We start from the raw sequence: 27,966 nt of genomic DNA, 5'->3' as shown, positions 1-27,966 counted from the left end.
TCGGTGGGACTTCCTTTCGGACTCTGCGATGAACGTCAAGGGGACATTGAAACGATTTCTTCTTATATCGTTTTCAATCTCCCACTTGCTGTTATTTGAGGGTGAGTCTGACTTTTTCTTTTATATCTTTTTTTTTTTTACTTATCAAAAAGGCCACAACAGTTCTTGTCACAGAGTTTGTAGGAAACACATGATTGAACTTTAATGTCATATAGACTTAATGTTGCACCACAGGTATTAGGCCAGTCTCTTTTTCAGGTCAGCTGGTCCAGTTCAGAGTCCAGACTAAACATGGAGAAGCAGCATTTAGCTGTTATGCTGCAAACAAGTGGAACAAACTGCCAGTGGAGATTAAACTTTCACCAAATGTAGACATTTTTAAATCCAGGTTAAAAACATTTCTTTTCTTATGTGTCTATGCATGAAATCTGCATGGTATCTTTTAATTTATCTAGATTGTGGCTTGTTTTTAAATTCATTTAAATTATTTTATTTATTTCTCTTTATATTCTTTTATGTATTTTTAATGCTTCTTCCACTCCCTGCTGCAATGCTTTTATTTTATGTAAAGCACTTTGAATTGTTTGTGCATGAAATGTGCTATATAAATAAATTTGATTTGATTTGATTTTGATCAGTAGGTCACAAGATCCTTGATGTTTTAGAAATTGCTTAAGAATAGGCTGTTGCTGGGAATAGCTTTCTTTCTGTTGATCCACATTAGATGTCAGAAGTCATTCACTTTTAATTTGATAAAACCGTGTTCCCTCCCTGCCTCTATATTACAGTTTCCTGGCATGGCATCCAGCTGTGCCAACAAACAAACAAACAAACAAACCAAAAAAACATACATGTCACAAAAGATTGGAAGCTTGAATACCTCTGCATCTACCTTTAGCTAAAAACAAGATTTTTTTTTACATTAGATCAGCCACTCACATCTGTTTTGACAGATTAAACTGCTTTGCTGATTGTGTGACTTTATTTTTAGGAGCTCAGAGCCGACTTTCAGTGGCAGAGGGAAGATCACAGAGGTAAATGAAGGAACTAAATTGTGTCAAATCTGTGTAGGGACAGGTCAAGAGTAATTGTTGAGATGTCTCAAGGGTCAATCACACACAAGGATATCCTTTAAGAAGCCCACGATAAATGCACACTTTCTGTTTCTACTCAAGAGTGTGTGACCGCGATAGCAAACGAATGTGTGTCCACTTGCACTTTTGTGTGAGAGGGCTTCTGTAAAAAAAAAAAAAAGTACTCGGAGTCTGAATTCAAGTGGTGTAAAGTGCACTTAAGTTTCCTCTCTGACTATTTCTTCCCACTAATGTGCATGTTTGTGTGTGTGTGCAGAAGGGCTAATGCACTTCGGAGGAAACGGGATCTCCTCGGGGAGGAGGTTTGTACACTACACCTAAGAGAACCAGAGGAGGTCAGGGCGCCCACATACCCATAACACCCTTACCTGCACAAAGCTGTCTTTGTAAAGAATGAGACACACTCACTAACACATTTACGTATCGCCCACTCAGTCTGACACAACTTTTAACTTAACGCAGCAGGTAAACCAGCGGAGGAACTGTGCCACTGATGCTGTTAAAGCTTAGGAATTATTGAAGGAACTGCTCTAAGTGTCTATTGTTTATTGTTTTCCAAGACATACAGACCATTGCTGTCAGAGGGTACTTTGTCACGCAGCATTTTGCACAACTACACGGCCAGAGATGCCTCTTCAGGTGAATATGCAGCAAATCGAGCATTCCCAGATGCTTTCACAGGAACTTACAATTCAGGCAGAGTTTGTCCATGTCTTTCCCAGAATACTGCAGCTGCCTTAATGGTGGGTGGTGTCAGGAGGGCGGTGTGTGTGACTGTGCTCAGTTCCAGGCATTGGGAGACCGCTGCCAGATCAGTGAGTAATAAAATACTCACACACACATATACATATCTTTTTTTTTTGTGTGTGTGTGTGTGTGTGTGTGTGTGTGTGTGTCTGCTCACATTGGTTCAGACCATGCGAGCATCAAACCATGCAGCTGCTTGGCATGTTTTCATAACATTAACTTCCTTAATAACAGAGTATGAGACACACTCAGTTCACATGAATGAGTGAATGTATGAGACTCCCCAATCATTCAGCAAACGTTAATTACCTGAGCACGCTCTAGCATTAATTATTAAAATATCATTAGTCTTTTTCCCTTTTTATCTATCTTTGTTAAAACAAATCCACCACCCTCTATCTCAGCTCTAGCCTCACATGCACACACACAATCTCTCTCACACACACACACACACACACACACACATAAACTCGAGTCTCCTAGAGATGCAGATATTAAGTCAGTTGAACTTAGGTAATAGGGTAAGGGCTGAGTGATGGAGGTTCTAGTTTCTATATTCTGAACAGCTTTCTTATACAGTTTATCAGAAGATCTGAGGTCAAAATGATTTTTAAGACATTCATTTCAAGAAACTAATTTAGTGTTGACACACATGGTAGAAACAATAAAGTTCCTTAGAGATGGAACTGAGACTGGAAATTAAATCCTTGGATAGAGACTTTTGACGAGATAAAAATCTACTTTTCTAGAAACTATAATTACAGTAAAATATTACATAATCAAAGCTTCTTTCGACAAAATATTAGTAAGCTTTCCAGTTGCGACTCTAATTCTGAAGATCAGTGGGGGCCTCAGACGCATCAAACATACTGAAAAAGACTGGAAAATTGTGCTAATTGGAACATTCTGGTTCATCTGATAAGCTACTCACTAAGATGTGATTCACTGCAGCCACCACCCACTCCCTCAGATTTTGGCAATAGTCTTAGGCAGCATCTTTACAAGACCAGCTTTGGGGATTTCCTGTAACAAAGGCCTTTTATAAAATTCAGGTCATCATTTTTCACTCATACCTTCACTCGAATAGAATACGATGAAAGATATGGAGATGATCACAGAGATGGGACGTGTAACTTGCCCTCTCTAATTAGTTAAGTGTCAGTTTCTGATTAAATGTAATGTATTTGTGCCACCACATGAAAGTGAGCCACTTCATTTTACAAGAATGTTTTTCCAAATTAATTGCCCATTTTCCTCTCAGTACCAAACCAGGGCCAGGATAGAGACGGGATCTGCAGGTCGTGGGGTCAGCACCACTACGAAACATTTGATGGAATCTATTTCTACTTCCCTGGAGTCTGTTCTTATATTCTGGCTCAGGACTGCCACTCAGCTACTCCACAGTACACAGTATGGGTAAGGCTGGTAATCATCTTTATGTAAACATAATAAATCACTCGCTTTCTATTTAGCAATGATTCCTGTTAAACTGAAACACTGCACAGCTCAATTAAAAAAAGCTCAAATTGAGTGGTATTTTCCTTCATGCGCCAAACTAAATACTTTAAGAAACAGGAGCCGCTTTTTAACTTCATACTGCATATTATGAAACTTAAAACCTATACCTACATTAGTTGTTTTAATGACCTAATGTTGCATTTGAAACTGTGATCATACAGCCAGTTTTTCTGTGTCTTATCAACATAATAGGTCTTGCGTGACGCAGCTTATTCCTGTATGCAGTAGACCATGCGCCTCATCCTTTCAGCTAACAAATTATTTTACAACCTTTGTAATATAGTTTTCATTATTAAGCTTTCTTTAAATAAAGGTCCCTAAATTGTTTCTATTTCCATCCCTTCCTTTGGATCTATTGTCTTGCATTGTTTCATGATAACAGCTCATTTAATATGATTTGTTGGACTAATTCAGAGGGCATATCACAACCATTCTTGCAGAATTTCCAGGCAGTTGATTGCCTTTTAGAATGCTTGCTCGGGTTACAGATTGTGGTTAATCCTTGTTAATGAATTTCCATGCTTTTTCCTCTCCGACGCCTCCTTTGATTCCCTTCTATCAAATTAATGTCTTTTCAGGTTCACAACAGCAGAATGTGTGAAGGGAATGTGTATTCATGTCCAAGAGCTCTCAGTCTATTCTTCCCAAATGAGGAGGAGATCCACATCTCTGGATATCAAGTCCACCAGGGCGGTCGCAGGTGTGAAGGGAAAAAGCAACCCAGTTACTTATAACTCATCCATTCACACCTTTAAATGACAATAGAGTATTTTGAGCATGATGTTCGTTATGACTTTGTCTCTGATGCTCTGGATTCTTCTGTGTCTGTGAAATGTCAGGTTAAGCTTGCCTCAGACTGCAGGTGGAGTGTTTATTGAGCGACTGGCTGATTACCTACTTGTGAAGAGTGTGTTTGGCTTCTCTTTGGCCTGGGATGGAGGCTCAGGTGTCTACCTAAAGATGAGCGAGGATCACCAGGGCGCACCATGCGGCCTGTGCGGAAACTTTAACCACATCCCTGGCGATGACCTCACCACTGCTCGCGGTAAAACCGGCTCTACTGGCCCCTCATCCTCTTATTCCTTCACTCTGCACCCACTCACTGCAATTATTATGATTATACACTCAACACTGATTCTGGCCAATTATAGTAGCAGTGGGACTGTAGAGATGAGAGTGGAAGGATAGGGGAGAACTGATAGTTTGGCTTTGAATGGCTGAAGAAGCATGGATCTTTCCTCAAATGGCCAGTAACATGAACTATGGCCCATTGCTTGTTGAGGCAGAATGCTGTCCAGTAGATGACAAAGGAAAAAAATACTTTAGCTGTAAACCTGCTATTGTTTCATTCCCATTGTATTTAGTATTTACAATCATACAATTGTCCTTATAATGGCCAACTTTATATTAATAGACCTCCAATTCATGTTTCTTGATTATGTTTCTAGCATCTTATAAACTGCATCATTATGCTATGAATATACTTTTCATACATGATTTTCTTAGATTTTTTTTAATATTTATGCATATCTGCTTAGCATACCTACATAAGTATGTTTAAATGTGTTGACTTTATGTTGCAGGCATTCGGACAGATGAGCCTGCCATTTTTGGTAACAGTTGGGCAGTGGACCTCCCTCACGAGCGAGTTTGTCCCTCAGTAGATCTAGACTTTAACGGGCCCTGCCAGTCTGAATCAGACATGGATGTAAGTGTTTTCATGAAAAAAATAAGGTCCATTTATTGGACATTGGGCAGTGTTTGTTTTGCAATACCTAACTATTGTAAATATTATATGCTATGTATTCATAACATTCTGTATTTTTTTGTGAACATGTGCAGGATGCCATAGAGAAATGCAGTGCGCTTCTCTTCTTTCCATTTCTGTCATGTCATGAAAACATTGACCCCAATCCCTTTGTTGCCAGCTGTGTCTCTGACCTTTGTGCGTAAGTTAGAATATGATCATTGACATCTGGACACTTTTAACCTTCTGTTCTATCAAAGAGTTACAGTGTAGGAAGCAAGTTCTCCAAAACATTTCCTATTTCTCTTAGGTCTGATGATGAGGAAACGTTTTGTCGTGCCTTGGTAGAGTACACTCGAGCCTGCTCACACGTTGGGTATCCCGTAAGGGAGTGGAGAGACAGCTTCCCTTCATGTAGTAAGTTTCCTCTGCAGCTCCACGTAGTCAGTAAAAACACAAATTCACTTCATGCTGGATGCAGAAGTTCTGTTAAATGTGCAAACTTCTACTCAGGCAACAGTTCACACTCATGCTTGTGTTTGTATGTGCACAGATGACGGCTGTGAGGAGAGTTTTGTGTATAGAGACTGTATCAGTTGCTGTCCGCCCACCTGTACGTTTGAGAAAGAGTGTCTTGGAACGAATCTGCATTGTCTGGACGGATGCTACTGTCCTGATGGTATTTAGAAAAAAAAAAATGACTTGTCATTTCTGTCTGAATGTGCCAAGTTTATTGAACTTGAAAACAATCCTCCCCCCACACAGGTCTTATCTTACAGAACGGAACATGTATCGCTGTTTCTCAGTGTCCATGTGTGTACCATGGAACATCATATGTACAAGGACAAGTTCTTCATCAGGGTTGCAGTGTTTGGTGAGTGGGAACCTATAATTTTTGGTAAACGTATCACATATCCAGTGTGCTGTTAACTTGCTGCACTTTCCTTTTAGTGTGTGCATGGGAGGAGTGTGGAACTGCACTGAGAATAACTGCACAGGTGAGAATCCCCTACCATAAAGATACCATAAAGACCTCAAAGAGGAGGCAGAAAATTCAAATATACATATATTTTTTCGTCTCTCTGTCCTTTCTTAGCCGAGTGTTCAGTCGTAGGGGATGTGTTTGTGACCACGTTTGATGGCAGGATGTTTCTCCAGCCAGGAGCCTGTCAGTATGTCCTAGCAAAAAGCCGCAGTAGCAGCAGATTCACCATCACGCTGCAGTATACTACCTGTGCAGAGGTAGCGTACGAGCACACACACACACACCGACATACAGAGTATATAGTATAACAGATGTGGGCAGTGCAATATGACATAAATGTAGAATAATTCAATAATAATAATTCAAAATGTCATCATCTCATAGTAATAGCACCACTTTTCAATCAGTTTAAAAAAAAGACATTAGTTGTTTTCAACCTTAAAATGAATACATAGGATTTTGTATTTTACAATGTCAGTTTTGAGCATTTCCTCCAGGGCTTTGTCTGTTTTTAATGAAAGACTCAGTCTTCCCTTAGCGTCAAACACACCAATGTTTCACAATTTTGTTTAGCTTCTCTTTGCTTAAGAAGTTGTGTTGCTCGTCCTTTCTCTCTAAAATGCTTACTGTCTTGATTCAATCAATAAATCAAACCCTATTTATATAGGAACTTTCAAACATCCAAAGTGCTTAACAAAGGTGCTTAACAAATTAATGGAAAATCATTTTCTGAGACCAATGGATACAATTCAAAATATAGATAAAGATTATAGACAAATAATGTAAATAGTAAGATTAATAAAAGATTAACAATTAAAATAATTAAAATAGCGATCATGAAAACACTCTGCTCTAATGAAATCCTGATTTCATAACTGCAGCATCATCTAACAAAATCATGATTTAAGTAACTTGAAGACATCTGTGCAGTGAATTTAGTTATACTTAATGTAATGATGATCTTCCATTAAGGAATTTAGAACAGGCAGAATGTCTTGAGCAATTTTTCCTTACAGTCCACAGTGTCACTGCGTCAGACAGAGTTGGGTTAATAACTCAATTCTACTCCTTAACATGTGGGATGGGGACATTGGTCTAGTTAAGTGACCCAGTTGACCTGTAACCGTAGCTCTACTCAACTGTGCATGTAACCCACTGTCAGGACTATTTTTTTTCACAGTGCTAGTCCTGGCCAGGTTTCATACCAAACATGCTTGGCCATCTGAGCTGAAAATGCTGATCTCATTCTCATCAAATATCAAAGTATGCAAAAGTAACAAAAGTATGTACTTGTAATATTCAATGGACTTCTCTTTGTGCTCTTTATCAGTTTAATCTGCTGTTTTGTGCTGACAATGATCTATTTTTCTTTCTTGGATTACGTTCACAGGGGTGGATGTCATGAAGTATTGTTCAAACTGTCTGAGCTGTTACAGAAAGTCAGTGCATTGATATTTTGCATTGATCACTCTGCCAAGTCTGCAGGACTTGCCCATCTGTTTTTTTTTTTACACTAGACTGCGCTGTTTGTGGTTTCAATTTCAGAATGTCGCTGCAGATATGAGTGGTAATGGGATTTAATGTGTACCTCTTGATTACTGATGCAATGTAAACATTCTGTTTACTCTGATTGTTCATTGGTTCTGTATCTTTTTCCATATTTGTAAAGATTTACAATAATATTTCTTTGTTATTTGTCCATGTGGAGGTGTGGTGCAGGCATGCAGATAGACAATGAGAAAGGTTTCCCCAATAGATTACAGGCTCTGAAAAATGCAGATGGTGTAGATGATGTGTAGAGCTAGGCAGATCGTAAAAGGAACACCTAAATATTTAATTTGGTTTCATAGGAACTTTAATAATTTAACATTTTAAGTGATATTGCACAGGAGCATAATAAGTTATGTTATATAATCTAATCCTATTTGTCATAACTGGCCCTTCTGTATGTTCTTTATCAACAGCAGCAGGTGTGTATTCAGTCAGTGACAGTGGTGTTGGATGAAGATGTAAGTCATCAGATCACCATGACAAGAGAGGGGGAGGTGATAATCGGTGTCAACCCAGCACCTGCCCTGCCCTATGTTGATGGTAGAAATCACAAAAGCATCAAATGAAGCATAACACGTTTACATAAAATTGGGACAGAACGCACTGAAATAAATCCTCAAATACATATTTTGGCGCAAAGACTGAACTATGAAGTAATTTAATACATGTGGTTTTCTGTGGATATTTAGATGCAGTTGAGGTGCGCCGGCTTACCTCTATGTTTATACAGCTGAAGACGGGGATCGGTCTGAGGCTGCATTATGATGGTCAAGGGGGGCGGGTCTATGTGCAGCTGGACAGCCAGTGGCGTGGACAGACGTTGGGCCTTTGTGGAACCTACAATGGAAATCTACGAGACGATTTCCTGTAAGGGAGTACCTCTCACTCATAGGTCAATGTTAAAAACGTCTTTTATTTCCTGACAGTATTTGTGTGTGTGCAGGTCTCCAGCAGGTATGATAGAGGGCACTCCTCAGCTTCATGCCAATGCTTGGAAGGTGTCATCTGCTTGTGTTGCTCCAGTTAATCTGCCCATTATAGACCCATGTGAGATGAACCAGCACAATGGTAATAATAATTGTTGTAACTTTTTTGGATATACTACTATGCCATGCCTCATATCAGAGTAAATGTTGTTGGTTTTGATATAAATGTGAACTCCTGTGCAGACTGCACAATACATGCCAATGTTACTGATTTCTGGGATGCACTGTAAAATTTAAAGCTGTTTTAGTTTGGTAAAATCATAATTACAAATCTTTTTTTGTGTGTGTATGTGTTCCAGTATTTTATGCATCCCAGTGTGAGGTGCTTTTGGGGAGTTTGTTTGCTCCGTGTCATGGCTACATCAGTCCAAACTTCTACCAGCAGCAGTGCCGCTACCAGGCCTGTCGTTGTGGGAGTAGCTGTCTCTGCACTACACTGGCTCACTACACCTACCTCTGCTCCAAACATGGAGTTGACATTAATTTCAGATCGCAAGTGTCTGAGTGTGGTGAGTGTCTCTGCCTTTTGGATTGCTTTTTTTTTTTGCTTTTAATTCCAAATTTTTTATTACATCATTATGTGCATCAAAGCTAATTTTATTGAATATATTTTGAGGCACACCCTGGTCGAATAGATTAGAATTGTGGTGTACTGTGTGAATTGTATTACTTTTTGTTTTGGATGTACAGGGGTGGTGTGTCTTGGAGGTATGCAGTACCACTCATGTGTGTCGTCCTGTGGTCGGTCCTGTCGTGTACTGTCAAGCACTGAAACATGTGACCCCAATGAATGTGCAGAAGGGTGTGGCTGTACAGATGGCAGCTACTATGATGATGTGCGACAGCGCTGTCTGCACATGTAAGACCTCATATTCTATCCTTACAGTAGCTATCAGTTGCCTTTTGGTAGAAAAAAGCACACATAAGCACACTGTATATCACGGAGGAACCATCAAAATAATGCAGTGAGTTTTTCCTCAGGTCACAGTGTCACTGTTACTCCATGGGTGGTGTGTCACAGCCAGGGGAAGTAACCTTCAGTGCATCTGGCACTTGGTGAGTCAGCTGGCTTTATAACTGACGCCAATCTCTGCGCTACAGCATTACATACTTTCATACATTGTCCAACACATCCTAGAAAGGAGCAAAGAGCTTGAGTGATTGTTAGATGAGATGTAGAGCACTAAAACTAACGTTTGATAACATGACTCTCTTTCACAGTCACTCACCTCTCTTTCTCTCTCCTTTCCTGTCTCGTCCACCAGCCTGTGTAGAAATGGGAAGATGGAGTGTGAGCCAGAGGAAAAAGGTGACCTCTCTGCACTCCCCCCTCCCTTCAGTTCCTGCTCTTGTTCATTTCAACAACAAAGTGCTGTTTCAGGCTATATCCCTCTTGCTGAAATCAAGAGTCTCATGTCTGCAACTGTAGCTTGTTTCCCATGACTGGCTTGTTGCAGTGAATGTTTAAAGCGACCAGTGAATTGATTTTGTTGCATGTGTGCATGCGTGTGTGTGCCTCATTATTGCAGAGCCAGATAGTGAAGAAGATGGGGACTGTCCAGAGGGAAAAGTGTATCACAGCTGCACTGAGCAGAGAGGAGGAGTGGTCTGTGCACTGACATGCCGTAACCTGATGTTGAACCTCACCTGCCCACCCAACACACTGTGCATACCTGGCTGTGTCTGCCCTCCCGGGTAATATTAGTAACTTCTTCCTTTCAGTGTTGAGCTTTCTTTTTTTAACATAAAACACTATGCACCTTCCAGGCAGCTGCTTCTTGCATGCAAGCACAAGATCAGTGTTTCATCAGAAGCAAAAATTTTCTTTTCTTTCTAACAGTCTGAGTGCAGCTGCTTTGATTTTCTATGATAAAGAAACGTAACACACAATAAAAGAAAAGCAAAAAGTTAACTCTAATGACTGTTCCCCAAGAAAAATCACATCAATGCTAGTTGATTTTTATTCAGCTGTGAAACCAACTTAAGTTGAAACTTGATTATGATACTACGTGCATGAGCTTATCCGAGCACCCTTTCCCTGCTCCTGTATTCCCTACTGCAGACAGCTGCAGCACTCACAGCTGAGAGTTCTGTGGAACTGTTGAATAAACATCACTGGCATCTCGATGGCATCTGTACATCACTGTTTTCATTCAAGCCATTCTTTCTAAGTTTCCAATATACAGTACTGTGCAGCATCTTAAGCCAGCCATCATTTCTTTATACATTATACCAGGAGAAAGGACATAAATGCAGTGACTTATTGAAAAATGTCTAAACACAAATGGAAGTACAGTATATAAGCCAAAAACAGAACAGCAGATAGATCAACTGAAGGGCCAGATGCACCTCTTAAATCGGTGTTTTTTAAGGACCTAACTTTCTGGTACTGTTTATCAGCTGTAGAAAATTTTATAGACGTGCTTCTTCTTTAACAAAACATCTTTTGGAACAATTTTCGAAACACAACTTTAGAGACACTCATTAATCTGAGAGCATTAAAGCATTACAAGCTTTATTTCTGACTATATCTGTGACTTTGTGTCCATATGTGAATGACTGGTTAGAGTGAGAGACTTAGTTTTTGTGATCTTGTGTAATGTAATTTGTTAGATGGCCTTAGGTGAAATAGATTTTGTCTTCAATTAGATTTCCTGAATTTATAAAGCTTAAGCAACTAACACCAATCAAGGCTGTGGCTGCCTGGAAGCGAGTGTTAGTTTGTGATCAATTGCAATTAATTGGCAAAACCACAGAGAAGGGATTAGATTTAAGAGCTTGCCAGTTGGGTACATTGTACCTTTGTTTTCTGTATGAAGGTTGGTGCTGCACCAGGGGGAGTGTTACTATCCAGAGAATTGTCCCTGTGCCTGGCTCGGACTTGAATACCTGCCGGGACAAACTGTGGAAACGCCTTGTTACAAATGGTAAATGCTATTACTGCACTCATTATTTTCATAGACTGAGGAAACCTAATCTATGAAAGTTTCATTCATCTACAAAGCAAAATGTTTCATTTTAATTGGATGCAAGCCATTGAATAGATAGATAGATAGAACTTTATTGATCCCTCGGGAGGTTCCCTCTGGGAAATTATGGAATCTCAAAGTAAGCAATGCAAACTTCTCATCTTTCATATTGCAAAGCCTGTAGATGTTGTGCATGAAATAACACTCCTCCAACACTTTTGTTTGTCTGCTCTGCACCTGCCCATCTCAGTGTGTGCCACCGTGGCTACTTTAACTGCAGCTACTCCCCGTGTCCAGCTGTATGCACGATTTACAGCGACAGACACTACCACACCTTTGACGGCCTTGAGTACGACTACCATTCTGACTGTCAAGTCTACCTGCTTAAAGTGAGTAGGGTCTGTCTGCAAGCATCTGTAAATGTATAATTCTCTTGTGTACAGTGAAAGAGTAAAATTACTCCTAGTGGCAAATTTGTGGTTTCAGTTTTACCAAAGAGCCTTTGAAAGAATTAATCAGGGAAGTGTGGGATTGACATATGTTGTGTGCTGAAAAGACTGATTTGAATCTAGGAAAGAAGATCCAAGCCTGTTTCTAATCTTAGATGAGAGTTGTTTTTAATTAGAGCAGATTAAAGTGTGTTTGTGTGTGTGAGTTCAGGAGGGTGTGCTCTACAGTAATGCCAGCTGATGTTGAGCAAAGCTAGAAGTGATACAAAGAAACCAGTGTTCACATCAAACCCCAGGGCTCCTGCGCTCCCAGGGATATAGAATTAGAATTAGCAGAACAGACATTGTAGTTCAGGCCCAACAGACTGCCTGCCACCGTGCACACCTGAAAAGAATTGGGACGCAGGTCAAAGCTGTGTCTTAATATGCTAGCATTGCAACAAAAGCATTCTGTTGTGTTTGTTGGACAGGGATGAGAGGAAATTTTGAATTTATTTTGTCTTCCCCTCTCCCTAGAGTGCTGGACAAACCGAGGTGTCCATTGTTGCCCAAAACAAGGACTGCTATGAAAGCGGCATTGTCTGTACTAAAATACTGGTCATTCACGTGGGACTTACCAAGATCTACTTCACTGACAACTCTGGCAATCCAGTACAGATTTCATCCTCAGATTCATTATCTCTATATACATAGCTTGCTACACACTTATCCCATTTTTGGTTTTCATTCAAGCCATTCTTTCTAAGTCAAAAATCTGTTTGCTAAATTAAAACTCTGTGTATTTTGCCAACATCAGTTTGCTCTCTACTTTGTAATCCTGCTTCAGAGTCCTTCCACTGTTGTTGGTCGAGGGTCAGAGTTTGAGCTGTGGAAAGCTGGCTACTACTCTGTGGTCCATTTCCCTAATCAGGATCTGACCATCCTCTGGGATCGCAAGACAACTGTACACATCAGAGCTGGACCACGGTGGAAGGTCTGAGCAAGAAGTACTGTTTGAAATAAAGAGTGTTACGAAAGGAATCCAAAAGCATGACTTGCTGGTTTAAATTTTTACCTCCAGGGCCTCCTCAGTGGCCTGTGTGGAAATTTTGACAGTGTGACGGTGAATGATATGACCACATCCAGTCACATGGAAGTCAATAATGCACAGACCTTTGGAGACAGCTGGGCCTTGGGACAGGTATGAGTCAGCTCATCGTCTTTCCTGTATCGATCCTGCCTCTAGCCTCTGTCTTCACACTGTCTTTGTGTAACTCCCGCTCACTCACTCACTCCTCCCCAGCTCCCTGTTGGCACTGTGATTTATGTCCTTGTCCCCCTTGAGTCCACTGTGATATTTAAGAGTAATCAGACACTTGATTGCTTTCTGTGTGTGTGCTTTGTGTGTTTTAGTGCAAAAGTGACTATGTAGTTCAGCGACCGTGTGAAGGGGACTTAGGGAGACAGCCGTATGCTAAAAGGGAGTGTGCTCTCCTCTACAGCGATGTCTTTGCACCTTGTCACAATGTGGTAAGTACCTCTGAAGTTAACTGAACTGAACTGAATTGGACCCACATGCACACACACACACACACACACACACACACACATACAAATGTCAATGTGCAGGTATAGAAAGGTTATCTTTTTTTAAACAGGAGAGTAGGGGCTGGAAGGGGAGTATTGAACAGGTTATCCTTAGAAATGAATACTGCACGAGATGCTAAAGTACACAAATTTGCACTTCCAAGTGTTATTGCAATATAGTATTACTATTTATCACCAGTAGATGGAGCCATGCTTATGTTGACAGAAATGCTCATGAGCAATTAACCATTAAAAGTTAAGCATGCTTCTCACTCAGTTGATTTAAATGAATAAACTAAGAAGTTCAGTGGAGATTCAGTTCTTGTCATTACAAGAACAAATCTTTCTTTTGAAATATTCTCTTGTGTATTGCCTTTGAAGCTTGGATTTCTGTTGTTGGTTCTACCTTTCTTGAGTACTTGATAGAAGTGAAAGGGACACATTGTTCTTAAACAGCATGGCTTATTTTCACATTGTTATCAAAGGAGTGAATCATTTGCATTTTATCTGATTTACTCCTAGTTTGTCATGTTCTGTTTGGTGAGTAGCTTCCGATCTCCAGTAACCACAGATAAGTTTACTTTGAGGAACAGCTCGGTCTAACCTACTTTAATTATGTTTCTTTAAGGTAGTGTTCTGAACAGCCAATATTGTTAAACATTTGTCTGATTTATATGTGTTTGTCATTCTGAACTGTAAAAGCTGCGCTGAATTATTTGAATTATTGGATCCTTGTAATTATAGTGTGGCGAAAAAGAGCATAGCCTTGATATAGTATTGATCATTCTTAAGGAGCAACAGCACTGACCTCGCTCTTATCTGGAGTTTTGTTTCTTTGTATGGATCAGAGAAGAAAAGACAGTGTAAACAAACTCAAAGGGCATCGGTCTATAAGGCTATGGTAACAGGACAAAAATAATTAGGACTGGAAAGAGGCTTCTTTTCTGTAAGATTATTTTTTTGAACCAGTAAAATCAGCGAAACATTTCCATTTAATGACTGAGAGACTGAAACTGTGTGGCGGAATTCAGATGGCATTTATCAGTTCCATTGATTATACATGTCTGTTCCCAAAGCTCTCGCTCCTAAAGGAAAACAATCCAATTCGGAATGGAATTGTCATTTTTCTACAAATACAGTCCATTTGTTTTTGACAAGTCATTCACATACAGTTCCTGCTGTGCTTTTTTTTTTTAAATCTGTGTTTATGCATTTGGCACACGCTGTTAAAAATCAAATTTGTGTAGATTGAGCAAGGATGAATAGGATAGGTGGCATAATCATTTGTATGAGATTGTCCATGTTTACAGCTTTCCTTGGCATAGATTTTTTGGGATTCTTTGTTCTTCAGTCTGAGAAATATACAATCTTGGCATGACTGAGTGTCATTTTAGTAATCTGGCTATTAATATTCAAATGACCCATTGTTGTTTCAGCCACTGTCTAATCAATATCTGCTTGCCACATCATTCATGAATTATAATGATGCATAATAAAGTGCTGCTGGGATGATGTGTGCTGTTTCTGTGCATTATAGTAACCAATGTAAGGAAATGGAGTTCCAGTTAATCTTGCCTGCAGACAGACCAACTGAGTGCGTAGGCATTTTGCCTGTTTGTCATGGAGCTCATCTGATACTTTTTGCTCCAGAGGTTGACCCTAATTTCTTTGTCCAGATATCTCATTAATCCTTCCTGTCTGAATTATTGAAAACTACTCAGCCCCCTAAACCAGACCTCCCCCAGCCTCTCCCAGCAAGATTTGGCCTGGTTCACTTCATGATTGTTTGCGCGCGCGCGTGTGTGTGTGTGTGTGTGTGTGTGTGTGTGTGTGTGTGACTGCATACATGGTGTGGGCACCCTTCAGGTAGATGTAGCCTGGTTTTATAGGAACTGCCTGACAGACACTTGCAACTGTAACCGTGGGGGGGACTGTGAGTGTCTCTGCACGTCCATCGCTGCATATGCACACAAATGCTGTCAACAAGGGGTCACAATACACTGGAGATCACCTTCTGTCTGTCGTGAGTATGCTCACAGAGACAGATACATATAAAATGCGGTACACTGGTCCAATCTGTGTTTTCCGTATTCTGCTATTTTTCATTAAATTTACAAATCAATTTGTGCAATTGAATAGCTTTAAAACTTCTGAACCGTTTTTCTCTCTCTCAGCCTATGATTGTGAATACTATAATCAAGGTATGTATGAGTGAATTATTTATTTCTTTTCCAGTTTCTGAGCTTACTTTGATTCCCAGAAGACTTGTTACCACCCACTTCCTGTCTCACTATATCACTTTCCCACAGAGCTAGGTGATGGCCCATTTTCCTTGGTTAGTGCTATCTATAATGACACCATGTTTGGAGCGAATCGCACCAGCAGCTCAGTCTTTCCACTGGTAAGAATGAGACTTGGTCAGCTGCCTGCCCCAGGCCTACTGTTCAACTTTATGATCACCGCAGGCCTACACAGGGACAGGACATCACGTGAGCATCCACTTTCACACCGCAGGAAACTTTTTTGTTTTTTAGGTAAATTAAATTAAATTTGCTTCTGTTGTGTAGGTGTCCCTGTGGTGTCACTGGAGTCTGCAGAGAGACCAAACTATTTCCTTGCAGTGTCAGGACGCAGCCGTCTCCAGCTGGAGCAGTGGAGTCGAGGGGTGGAGTTCAGTCGTAGAGCAACCTTTATCCAGCACCAGGGGCTGTTTATGCCAGGCTATACCTCGTTTGAGCTCGTCAGCCAACCTGGAGTCTTTCTGACCCTTACACGCAACACTGCGCGAGCCCAGAGATACGACACCTCAGAGGGCTTCAAAGCGAGCTGCAGCTTCACTCTGGAGGGTCAGAAACACAAGCATGTGTCCAACATTAATACAGTGGCCCCAAAATATAATTTGACAGTGTGAGCAGGTGTCAGCAAACTAGGTGACAATACCTCTGCAACAGCTGTGGACAAAGGCTATACATCCAAACATCAGTCCTTCCCATCCTTGTAAATGCAATATCAGCAACATCGCATGGGAATTTTTTCAAGTCCCTTATACGTTGAATTGGAGTCAAGAGAGGGGCATGAATTTTCACACATATGTTGAGTAGGATAAAATGATGAGGTGATGGCATTTTATATCCAAAATTTAAAAAGCCAACATCACAGAGACAAAATATTTTACAAAACTATGGCAGCCATTGCAGAACCTGTTCCTGTTGATTCCAAGCCCAAATATTCTCAAGCAGTAATCAGTCATACTAAATAAATCAGTAAATCAAACGCTCAATAAATCACTCAAACAGTGATCTTTAGTTCTTTAGATCTTTAGGCCACTATTTGCCATCATGTTGACCTGTATTATTAAATGCATAAATTACATGTCCAAGCAGTTTTTGGGATCACTGTATGCACATGCATGCATGAATGTATTGCACACACGATTGCTATCTAATCAGGCGTGTTTCCTCTCTTTTTGCAGAGAGCTCTTTTGTAATACCTTATCGTATGATGTGTGAGTGGCGCTACCAGGCCTGTGCGAACCCTTGTGTCCACATGTGCAGTGATCCAGATGCCACACGCTGCCAGTTCTTGCCTCCGTAAGAGGCTTGGCTCAATAAAGGCATTCATTGTACAGCCAACATAATCTATGCTCAATCCAGGCACTGAAATTGTTTCTGTATGTTACAGCGTGGAAGGCTGCTTCCCACGTTGTCCCAAGAACATGGTCCTGGATGAAGTCACAAGAAGATGTGTCTACACAGAGGACTGTGAGTGCAGCCAGATTTCAGTCTTAAAAATCTAGAGAATTATGCTTTAGTGATACAATATCTCATTTTCATAAATTTGATTACTTTCTTAAAATCGATCGAATGTATGTGCTTATGAAATCCATCTTTTCCATTAGGTGTGTCGCTTCCCCCAACTCCAACACCCTTTTCATACGTGACGGGGTCCAACAGAACTACTACAGCTCCACCAGCAACTACAACAACGACCACCACTACTACGACTTCCACTACTACCACAAGGCCAGCAACTACAACAACTACTACCACCACAACTACGAGAGCAACAACCGTCTCCTCAACCACTGTCATGCCTACAACAACTACACCCACCACTCCCACTGCTCCCAGCACAACATTAACTACTGAGCTTGTCACCCCAACTCCATCCACATCTCCTCCAACCACTATAGTTTTTACCACTCCCACTCCCTCCACCCCTCCAGAGACAACCACTCTTAGCTCGACTGAGATGACCACAGTGGCAACACCCTCCACTGCACCCACTACAGTCCCCTCCACTTCTTCTCCATCCCCTACTACTACTACTACTTCCACCACCTTGTCCTCCACTGCTACATTCACAACTAGTACCACACCATCCCCAGAAACATCCACTCCACCTCCTCTGACTTCCCCTACCATTTTCATTACAACTGCCCCCACCTCCACCTCCACAGTACCAGAAACCACCACCAAATCCACAACTACATCTCTACCAGTACCAGCAGAGACAACCACCACAGCCCCGCTTCTTACAACCACCGAGCCAAGTACTGAGCCTGTGAGCACAGAAATAGTCACAAGCCCTGAAACCTCTCCTACAACAGTGGAAACATCAACCACACTTCCTTTCATTTTGCCTACTAGTCCATGCACGGTAAGCATTGTTGTTGTATTTAAAGTTAATTGCCACAAAATGCTACATACAGGTGCATCAACTGTGGAATTAAACTCGAAAAATGCAGTAAATTAGACGAACAGTGTGCTTGATTATTCAAATGAATTGATTTACTGACACTCGTGAGTTCTTTTGACAACCGAATTCAAATATTTAATGAATTGACATGAATTCATGTGCATGACACCTACGAAAGCTCTGGCATGTAAAAAAAAAAGGGGAAAAAAAGCGTTTAAAACAAAATGTGTTGTGTTCACAGCCCCCGTTCTCCTTTCGTATTGACGAGTGTGCTGAGCTGATCTGTTTCAATGGAGAGCTGCTTCTTCACAACTCCTCCCTCCACTGTCGCTACAACACCACCCCACCCCAGTGCAGTTTGTTGGGCCTGCCCATCCTCATCAACACAGACCCCTGCTGTCCACAGTGGCAGTGCCCATGTAAGCTTTGTTGGAAACTTAAATAACCCAATTTATCAACTACTACTTTGCTGGTAGTAAACACAGATTACTCATCTGCGTTTGCTTGTGTTAGGTCGCTGCACTGTGATGTCAGACCTGCGCGTAATCACGTTTGACGGTAATAATGTGGCCTTGTATGACAATGGCTCTTACATCTTGGTTAACCTTCCCAGAGAGACTATTATTGGTACTGTGGAGAAATGTCCAACCAGTCAGGTAACATACAAAGAAGGAAAACACGTACTGTATCTTGATCTAGGACACACTTATAGTTGCTGTCAGCATAATCTTTTGTTTTCTTTATAGAGTGTGAATTCCATCAGAAGAATTGTGAGTACCGTTTCTTTCCTTCCCTGCTGTTCATTCCTGCATATTTGTGTTTGCATCGGAGTCCGAAGCTGCTGAATTCAATCAGCATGCTCAATCAATTCTCACTAATGTCCGGTCCCTGCAGAATCCTACTGGAGGAACATCTGGTCTTTGTTTTAAGAAGCTGAACATTACTACCTCATCCTACAGAATCATTATCAACCGACTTGATCGCAAGGTGGCCACTTTTAACCTGCTTTGATAAACAAGTATCTATTTAACTTTCCCCACATATATAAGGTGGTTAATTACATTTGATGTGTTTCTAGGTGACAGTAAACTACAGACCTGCAAAGCTTCCATTCTCACGTCACTCCCTTTATGTGGAAGACACAGGCAGCATGTACCTGATCCACACACCTGGCAGGGTCAGCATACAGTGGTATCATAGCACGGGGATTATGGTGCTGCAGTACATTGCTCCTAGTAACGCATCTGTGCCTACTCGCGGCCTGTGTGGTGAGTCCACATAGACATGCACCCATAAACACCACCTGTGACACACCACATTTACCTAGGTGTCATCTTTCAGCAGCAAAAAAGCTTAATGTCTCCAGTGCAGCATCACTGTGACTTGTTCCATTATGGGATATGACAGTTTGAAATGTTAAGAGCCATTTGGTTCCATTAGGCAGTTTTAGACAGACATTATTTCACTTTACATTAGTCTTGTTCACTGCCTAGTAGCAACTTAACCCGCATTGACATCTATGCCGAAAACCTATCTCACTCTGCCAGGTTGCTGTGATGGGAACCCAGAAGATGACCTGAAGCTTCCCAACGGCACAGTGGTCAGAGAGGTTGGAGACATGACGCTCTTCCTGCAGGCGTGGAGAGTGTACACCACAGATGAGACCGAACACACGCGTAGGGTCGGAGACAATTGCACCATCGGGGACTGCTCCACCTGTCTCTCTATGCTTCGCCAAAGGGCCTTCACACCATGTCATGGCAAGGTATCTTTGAGCATTGCACACACCTGATTCTTGAACGTGTGTTGAGTTACTTTGTCATGATTTAAGATCTGAAAATGAATGTTGACTAATTTATAAGTTGATCACAAGAACAATTAATCAACAGTTTTGACATTTTATTTTTTTACTTTTTCAGTTTATTTATGGAGCGCAGCTTGGCAAACATTTTTCTGGTTTCAACCCCCTAAATGAGAGGATTTGTGGGAGAGTTAGGTTTGGTTTATAGGGGAGGGGGGGTTAGGATTATATTAGGATAGTTAACCATAACTCTAGACAATAGGAAATTTAGATGTTATTATTTTTTTGACATTTTACACACTTGTCTATTTTGAGATCCAAAAAAACATAAATTGACGAGAAACACGTGCAGGTCCCTCCGGAGCAGTTCTGCGACATCATGTGGGCGGGAGATTTGCATTATAAGGATCACCAGTGTGACTTTCTAGCTGCCTATGTGGCAGTCTGCTACACACATCAAGTCTGCATCAACTGGAGACGGCAAAATTTCTGCCGTAAGAAGACAAGTGGCAAATAAATAACAAATATGCAAATATGCCCGCTTGTGTATGTTATTTGCTCATCGATGTCTGTCATCTTGTAGCCTTACGTTGTCCCCCTGGTAAGGAGTATCAGCCTTGTGTGAGCACCTGCACCAGCCGCACATGTTTGAACAGAGAGTACTATGAAGAAACTACCTGCTCTTTCATCAGAGAGGAGTGTGTGTGCCGCAGTGGAACCATCCTGCACCGCGCTGACTCTCCTTTCTGTGTAACTGAGGATCGTTGTGGTGAGTACCAATTATGTTCTTTTGTGATGAAGGCTGCACCGTCTGAGATTTTGTATACGTTCTGTGCTTTATATTTCTTCTTATATCTCTGTATCATAACGTTACTGTATTTACTTGGTTCTGGTATATCCAGTATGCACAGATAATGAAGGTAACCCTCACGCCCCGGGGGAGGTGTGGAATGGCTCTGCTCGTGGTTGCTGTCTGTACAAGTGTATGGAGAATGGATCAGTGGTAGCCGTTGAACCGGACTGCAGCACTGTCCCCATACCACTGTGTGAGAGGGAGGGGGAGTATGTGCTGGATGTGGTGGAAGAAGGTGCCTGTTGCCCAAAGAAGATCTGTGGTGAGTTCAATGTTTCAGGCAAGCAAATTAAACATCCTCGATACGAACTTGAGAAATAATGCTTAATACTTAATTTTTTTACTCTGTGTATAAGACTTAATCCTTATAGTATTATCACTTATTGATTATGTTTTACCAATACTTCCCATTTCTTCCACTGTACTTTTCCGTCCTCCACTACTTGCCAGAGTGCAACATGACCATCTGTGACAGTGAAGCTCCACCTTGTGACAATGGCAACAGGCTAGTGATTGGTTACAGTGCTCTGTCCTGTTGTCCAGAGTACCGATGTGGTAAGAAGAAACTCTAATGCAGACCTTTTTAACTATATTTTATATTTGACGGATCAGTTAAACTTTCAATGGTTTTCCTCAGAGTGTGACCCCATGGCATGTCCTCCTGTCTCTGCCCCTGACTGCAGAGAAGATCAGTTCCTTGTTGAAGTCAGGGGTCAGAAATCCTGCTGCTACTCTTATCTGTGTAGTAAGTTTTAATTCGCGAACACGGCTCAGGATTAAACTATAAATCTGTGATTTGAAAGTTGCCATTTGGTAAATTGTTTCTTTTTCGGTCTAAACAGTTTGTGAGTCATGTATTGAGCCCATTCCAACTTGCTCATATGGAGAAATTCTGGCTGTGGATCTAAACACCACCAGTAGCTGCTGTCCGCAGTACCATTGTGGTAAGTGTGTTGGCTTGTGTGACTGTTTGTCTTTGGATCTGTCTCTTTCAATCATTTTTCTCTCTCATGTATTGCAGTGTGTGATATTAACCTTTGCCCCGAATCATCTATGAGTTGTGCACCTGGTCTTTCTTTGGTTCGAACTGCTGTGCCCGGGCACTGCTGCCCTCAGCATCACTGTGGTACACACATTCAAAAACATGCACATGCGCATGCTCATATGCCATTTGTTACTGGTGTCAAATCCCTTATGGGTCGATGATTGCAATTAACTCAAAAGTTGTTCATGCTTGTCACGCACTTACATAAGTTTCACACTACTTTTCTCTTTAATTCTCTTACTCCCATGCCCAGAATGCCAATGTGAGGACAGCACTCTCCCCATATGTCTGGTGGTAAGTCAGCAAAAAGCTGCATCAGAAGTCATTGTCTAATCATGTTTTTGTGAGCACATTCAGTTAAGTCAGCACTTTGTTTTCTCTCAGGGGGAGGTGCTGGTGGAAGTTCCAGACAGCAGCACCAACTGTGGCTGCCCTCAGCACACATGTCGTACGTCTAACTAATTTTTTAAAGTACAGAAACCCCTGATAATAGTGTCACAGTGGAGTTTACCTACTTTTCAGAGTCCCCACTGCCTGTTGCCTTCATAATTTTCATAAATGTCACTAGATGTGTAATCAATTCCATGTCTGTGTGTTCATGTGTAGAAAAAGCTGAGGTGTGTCTTTTCCAAGGAGTTACAGTGCTGGGCCCAGGCCAGTCTCTGGTTCAGTACTTTGAGGCAGAGCTGTGCTACACTGTACAATGCCTGCATCACAAGGATCCTCTCTCTGGCTTCTATGCCATGGAGATCTCTTCTGTCAACTGCTCTCAAAAATGTGGATCAGTATGTATTCAGCAAATAAAAGATCACATTAATATGAACTGTGTTATAGTGATATTATCTCAACTGAGACTTTTACACCTCATCTGGCCCTGTAATACTCTACGCTGTGTCTCTGTGTCACTGTTTGTGTTTGGATTCACTTCTTGTTTTAGCACCAGGTGTACGTACCATCCACAGACCCTCAGGTGTGCTGTGGCTCCTGTAAAAATATCTCCTGTACTTTCACCAATGAAAATGGGACTGCAGAGCTTTTCACTGTGAGAACAACCAGATCCACATCCACATGTGCTCAAGGATCCCCTTTTCAAGCTCTCATAAGTCTCATTGTGTGTGCAGGCAGGGAGCTCCTGGGTGGAGAACTGTACGCGTTATGACTGCATGGAGACAGCAGTGGGAGCAGTGATACTTGCTTCTGGGGTGGTTTGCCCTCCTTTCAATGATACAGAATGTGTTCAGGTTAGGACTTCTAAATGACTAGCTCGATGCCAGGTTCAGTGGAGCATTTGATAAATACAACCCCAATGGGATGTTGTGTAAAATGTGAATAAAAACAGAATGCAATGATTTGCAAATTTTATAGACTAATAGTTTAATCACAGTAAAACATAGAAAACATATCAAATGTTTAAAGTCAGACATTTGACTTTGATGGGGCAACAAATCTCAAAAAGCTTGGGACCATGCAGACAAAAGACTGGAAAAGTAAGTGGTAATGAAAAAACATTGCTTGAAGAAAATGCTGCAACTAATAAGGTCAATTGGCAACAGGTCAGTAGCATCATTGGGCATAAAAAAGTGCACCTTAGAGAGGCAGTCTCTCCGAAATAAAGATAGGCAGAGGTTAGGCAATGTGCCAGAAACTGTGTCGACAAATCATGGAACAATTTCTGAATAACGTTGCTCAGGATAAATTGTGCTTATTGACTTTGAATGTTCCATCATCTACAGTACATAACACCATACAACAGATCCAGCTTACATCACACTTCTTTGCGCACAAAGAACACAGCCGAAAATCAATAATGAATTTCCCTTATCTTTGAGCCCTCAGGTGGCACTGCATTAAAAACAGGAGTGAATCTGTCATGGAAATGGCTGCATGTGCTGCCACATCCTCCAAACTAAAGTGGAGAGGGACCATCTAACTTTCGAACTGAGTGCTGATAAGGTCACTCAGTTTGAAAACCTGCATCTCTGCTGGTATGGGGGTTCATTAGTGACCATTGGACTGGCAAGTTACACAACCGGAAAGGTGTCATCAATGTTAAAAGGTATATACAGGTTTTATCCAGGCAACATATTTTTCAGGGAAAGCCTCGTCTATTTCAGTAAGATAATACATGTACATACTGCAACTATTGCAACATCATGGCTTCGTAGTAGAAGTAGTAGTTTGGGTGCTTGAGTGGCCTGCTTGAAGTCCAGATCTTTCACCTATTGAAAACGTTTGTTGCATCATGAAACCCAAAATACAACAGAGGACCCAGGACTGTTGGGCAGCTGGAATTCTGTAGTAGACAAGATTGTGACATTCTTTTCTCCCAAATGTCCAACAACTGGTCTCCTCGGTTCCCAGATATTTACAGACTAGTTATAGAATGAGGGGATGCTACACAGAGGTAAACATGACGTGTTGTTGCTATCAAATTCAAGATGAACCGATATTTTTGATAAAAGTCAAATGTTTCATTTTAAACAATTTACGTTTTCTATGTTTTTTGTGAATGAAGTATTGGTTTATGCGATTTACAAATGATTGCATATTGTTTTTATATACATTTTACACAACAACTCAACCTCTTTAGGGGTTTTATTTATCTAACAACTTTTCCAGTTCAAAATTTTAATTAGTGACTTATTTGTTGGTACACCCAAATTATGTATGGGCTCTTCAAAGTTTCCTTTAAAATATGTATCCAACAAACATTTGTTTCCCATCCTATTCTTTGTTTCAGAGTGGGGGTGTTGTTCAGAGCTATGTGGATGGTTGCTGCAGAACATGTGAGTCTCCAAGTTTATTTTACTCATAATGCTTTGAGCGGCTGATTAGAGGGGCAAGCGCTTTGTTGCCTGGCAGTGGCTGGGCTTTCTGGCTGAATGGTCGGGTGTGTGGCCTTTTGTAGAAGGTGGAGATGAAGCCTGGTGGGCTATGACTACATTTCAAAATCCCTGGCTTCCTCAGGTGTCCTTGGAATCCTCTGCTGACATTTTCAAGTTGCAGCACAGTTCAGTGAGAAGAACTATAAGTGGTAGCAATAAAAGAATAATAATAATAATAATAATAAAATACAATGAAATGACAAGACCTAAATGATGATGATTTGTCTGCAAAAAGATGTCGAACTTTAGTACTTTGGGTGGATTAAACCTTTAATAAACAGTGGTGACATCTTCCCTCCGTTGGATTCAGCATTGCACCCTCACCCGCTTGCCTGCTTTACCAGTGTCCTTGCAGTTTCACCAACTGGGCTGCTCTTCGGTGAGCGTTTTTACCAATCAGGATGTGAAATGGTGCAGGGGTTAGAGTTTGCCCCGCAGAGCTTGGTAGTACATCAAGAAACAGTGTTCCGGTGCGGTCGGTGGTGTAGTGGGTTAAGCAGCCGCCCCATGTACAGAGGCTACAGTCCTTGCTGCAGCTGGCCCCGGTTCGAGTCCCGCACTGGATGGCCCTTTGCTGCATGTCTTCCCCCTCTCTCTGCCCCCTGCTTCCTGTCTCTCTCCAACTGCCCTATCTATTAAAGGCATAAAAAAGCCCCCAAAAAAAGAAACAGTGTTCCTTGGCTGGCTGACCACAGCGACCTCAAAAGAAGTGCAATCCATGTGCTTGCCAGCTGCACTGATTCTGTCCTCTGTATGTTTGTGTGTGACATAAAACTGTGTTTTTTTCAACAAAACGTAAATTTGTGCTCTTCTGACGCTATTTGAACCGGACGGCTGTGGCCCCAATGATGCTCCCAGGTTCTGGAGTTGGGGTGTTACCATTTACCATTAACCCCATAACGCCCACTGGTAGTACTAACTGTGACACAGGTATCACCACTTTGCACTATTCCACTTATAACCATTCTTTGGCATCTCAGTCACTCATTTATTTGTACTTTCAAACTTTTTGTGAGTGTGAGTGTGTGTGTTTCTGTTTTTCTGTTTTTGTCTTATCTCTTGAATGTCTATTGGGTCACTCTCAAAACACCATTTAAAATAAAGAAAAGCCTTTATCAAATCAAAGTTTCAGCACTTGTAACGCAGTTTAAGCTCAAGTGTTAAACACGTGGCAATCATCTACTCTTCTCATACATTCCTAGGTCTGCACAGATTTTATTCAGCTAACTTTGATGGGTTTAGAAGCTAGGTTAAGTTTAGATCAGTTGCCATTAAGAGGATCTCTGCTGGGAAACATGTGCTCCCCTCTCCATCATCCAACTGTCAATCAAAGCAAACTTCTTACTGCTGTTCAACAAAGAGCACTTCTCAGAAGACATCTCAGAGTGTGTGAGTGACAGGTCACGATTTGTGAGAATATGACTGCCAGTGTGTGCGTTTACATTTCTCTGTGGATGTTTTTTGTAGATGTTTTTTATACTCATCTGTTAAAAAGTATGACGTGTTAGGGATACAGATATGTTTTTCGATTAGACAGGTTTTTTTTTTCAACGTGTCAGGAAACACAAATCATAATATAATAAGAGAAATACAAATAAAGTTATTGGTGGTGATATATAATTACTTCGATGTTCCTGTTGTTTCTGTGTTTTTATAGAGATCTTCCTTAGTGCTACTTTGTGTGTTAATTTCAATTCTGCTGGTACATGTGCAGGTAAAGAGGATGGCAAGACATGTAAACGTGTGGCCATTCGAACTACCATCAGAAAAGATGACTGCAGGAGCAATGCGCCGGTAAGAGACAAACGTTTGCATGCAGGACTAGAATGAAAGGGATTCATTGCTGGCTTTAAAAATATCTTGATAATTACAATCATGCATCCGCTAGTATCCTTATCCTGTGCCGCTCCTCTTACAGGTAACAGTTTACTCTTGCGATGGGAAATGTCCATCTGCCACCATTTTTAACTTTAACATCAACAGTCACGCCAGGTTCTGTAAGTGCTGCCGTGAGAGTGGACTGCAAACCCGCACCGTCACACTCTACTGCTCTCGCAATGCCACAGTTGTGGAGTATAGCTTCCAGGAACCCCTGGACTGTTCTTGCCAGTGGAACTAAACCAGCTAGAAATGAGGTTATGGGGTCTGACAAATTAAGAGGAAAAAAAGGGTGAGAATGGGGCTTATTCTACTAACGGAAAAGCATGAAAAGCAGCCATGTTTCATTTTGTCACAATAGCACAATTTACAACACTGAACTTCATAGTTGTAACCACAAGATACCGAAAATACTGGTGTCAGTGGAAGATTGTTTCTGTGTAGTTTTGATTCTTCTAAATCTGCTGTGCCAAATCAGTTTTCTTATGCTTTCAAATGATGACTCTTCTGGCTATTTATCCTATTGTATGTTAACAGTTGATATTCTGTTTAAAGAGCAGTTGTTGCTTTTTTATTTAGCGTAGCTTTTGAGTTCAAACTCTGAATATGCATTGTAGTTTGTTTATCACATAGATTTAGCCTTGTAATTTGGTTCCATAGAAAAGTTTAATTTGTTTGTTTTTTAAGTAAAGCAGTCTAATAAAAGACGTCACAGTGTTGTAGTCTACATTATTACAAAACCACATGCCCACAAAAGTCTGTCCTTTTCACCTAACACCTCCTTCCTCTTGGTCAAATGCTTATTACACACACATATTTGTCCTGATTCAGCATCTGTAGTGCTGACCTGTGTTTATATTTCACCCTTTGAATGATTATTGCTGAGTGGGAGTCACCCCTACACAACAAAACCCCTCAGTGGACTCAGCTTCTTGACTGTCAATCATTTCTCCCTTTCACATTCTTGTCATTCCACATGGGCCAACGCTTCCACCACACTCCAGTCTGAGCCATACCATTCTAACCACGGAAATACTGTGATAAATTTACAGCACATACCCATTTTAGAGGGTGAATGAAGTAATGAAAACAAAATCCTAGGATAGTTGCTTACACTGAAGCGTGAATTTATCGGCTTTTTCCCACTAAGCTCTTCTTAATTGCTCATGAAAGTCCACCACATCTCTCACACCT

The 27,966-nt window shown here is 41.1% G+C and overlaps 1 protein-coding gene across 1 annotated transcript; it reads left to right on the top strand.

Annotated features, from left to right (window-relative positions):
- The first annotated feature begins 28 nt into the window (after positions 1–28).
- On the top strand, positions 29–27,236 carry otogl (otogelin-like). The gene is made up of 57 exons (XM_075470974.1): positions 29–101; positions 992–1,034; positions 1,351–1,429; positions 1,655–1,733; positions 1,817–1,909; positions 3,103–3,257; positions 3,938–4,059; positions 4,199–4,404; positions 4,943–5,067; positions 5,202–5,308; positions 5,417–5,523; positions 5,660–5,785; positions 5,872–5,980; positions 6,058–6,104; positions 6,203–6,348; positions 8,056–8,182; positions 8,332–8,509; positions 8,586–8,710; positions 8,928–9,137; positions 9,319–9,487; positions 9,610–9,684; positions 9,894–9,937; positions 10,158–10,323; positions 11,448–11,555; positions 11,848–11,986; positions 12,563–12,697; positions 12,873–13,019; positions 13,107–13,226; positions 13,439–13,555; positions 15,479–15,635; positions 15,787–15,813; positions 15,922–16,101; positions 16,180–16,458; positions 17,085–17,202; positions 17,294–17,373; positions 17,511–18,271; positions 18,552–18,729; positions 18,824–18,966; positions 19,057–19,080; positions 19,205–19,297; positions 19,389–19,578; positions 19,858–20,075; positions 20,464–20,605; positions 20,695–20,880; positions 21,014–21,226; positions 21,415–21,519; positions 21,602–21,709; positions 21,807–21,908; positions 21,986–22,090; positions 22,263–22,303; positions 22,394–22,457; positions 22,616–22,794; positions 22,947–23,051; positions 23,131–23,250; positions 24,750–24,795; positions 26,609–26,688; positions 26,813–27,236. The coding sequence occupies exons 1-57, from the start codon at positions 29–31 to the stop codon at positions 27,011–27,013; spliced, it is 7,722 nt and encodes a 2,573-aa protein (XP_075327089.1). The 3' UTR covers positions 27,014–27,236.
- The last annotated feature ends 730 nt before the right edge of the window (positions 27,237–27,966 follow it).

The sequence above is a fragment of the Odontesthes bonariensis genome, chromosome 7, assembly GCF_027942865.1.
Source record: "Odontesthes bonariensis isolate fOdoBon6 chromosome 7, fOdoBon6.hap1, whole genome shotgun sequence".
Classification (NCBI taxonomy): domain Eukaryota; kingdom Metazoa; phylum Chordata; class Actinopteri; order Atheriniformes; family Atherinopsidae; genus Odontesthes; species Odontesthes bonariensis.
Note: the sequence above shows the minus strand (reverse complement) of the source record. Positions and strands in the feature narration are given on the sequence as shown.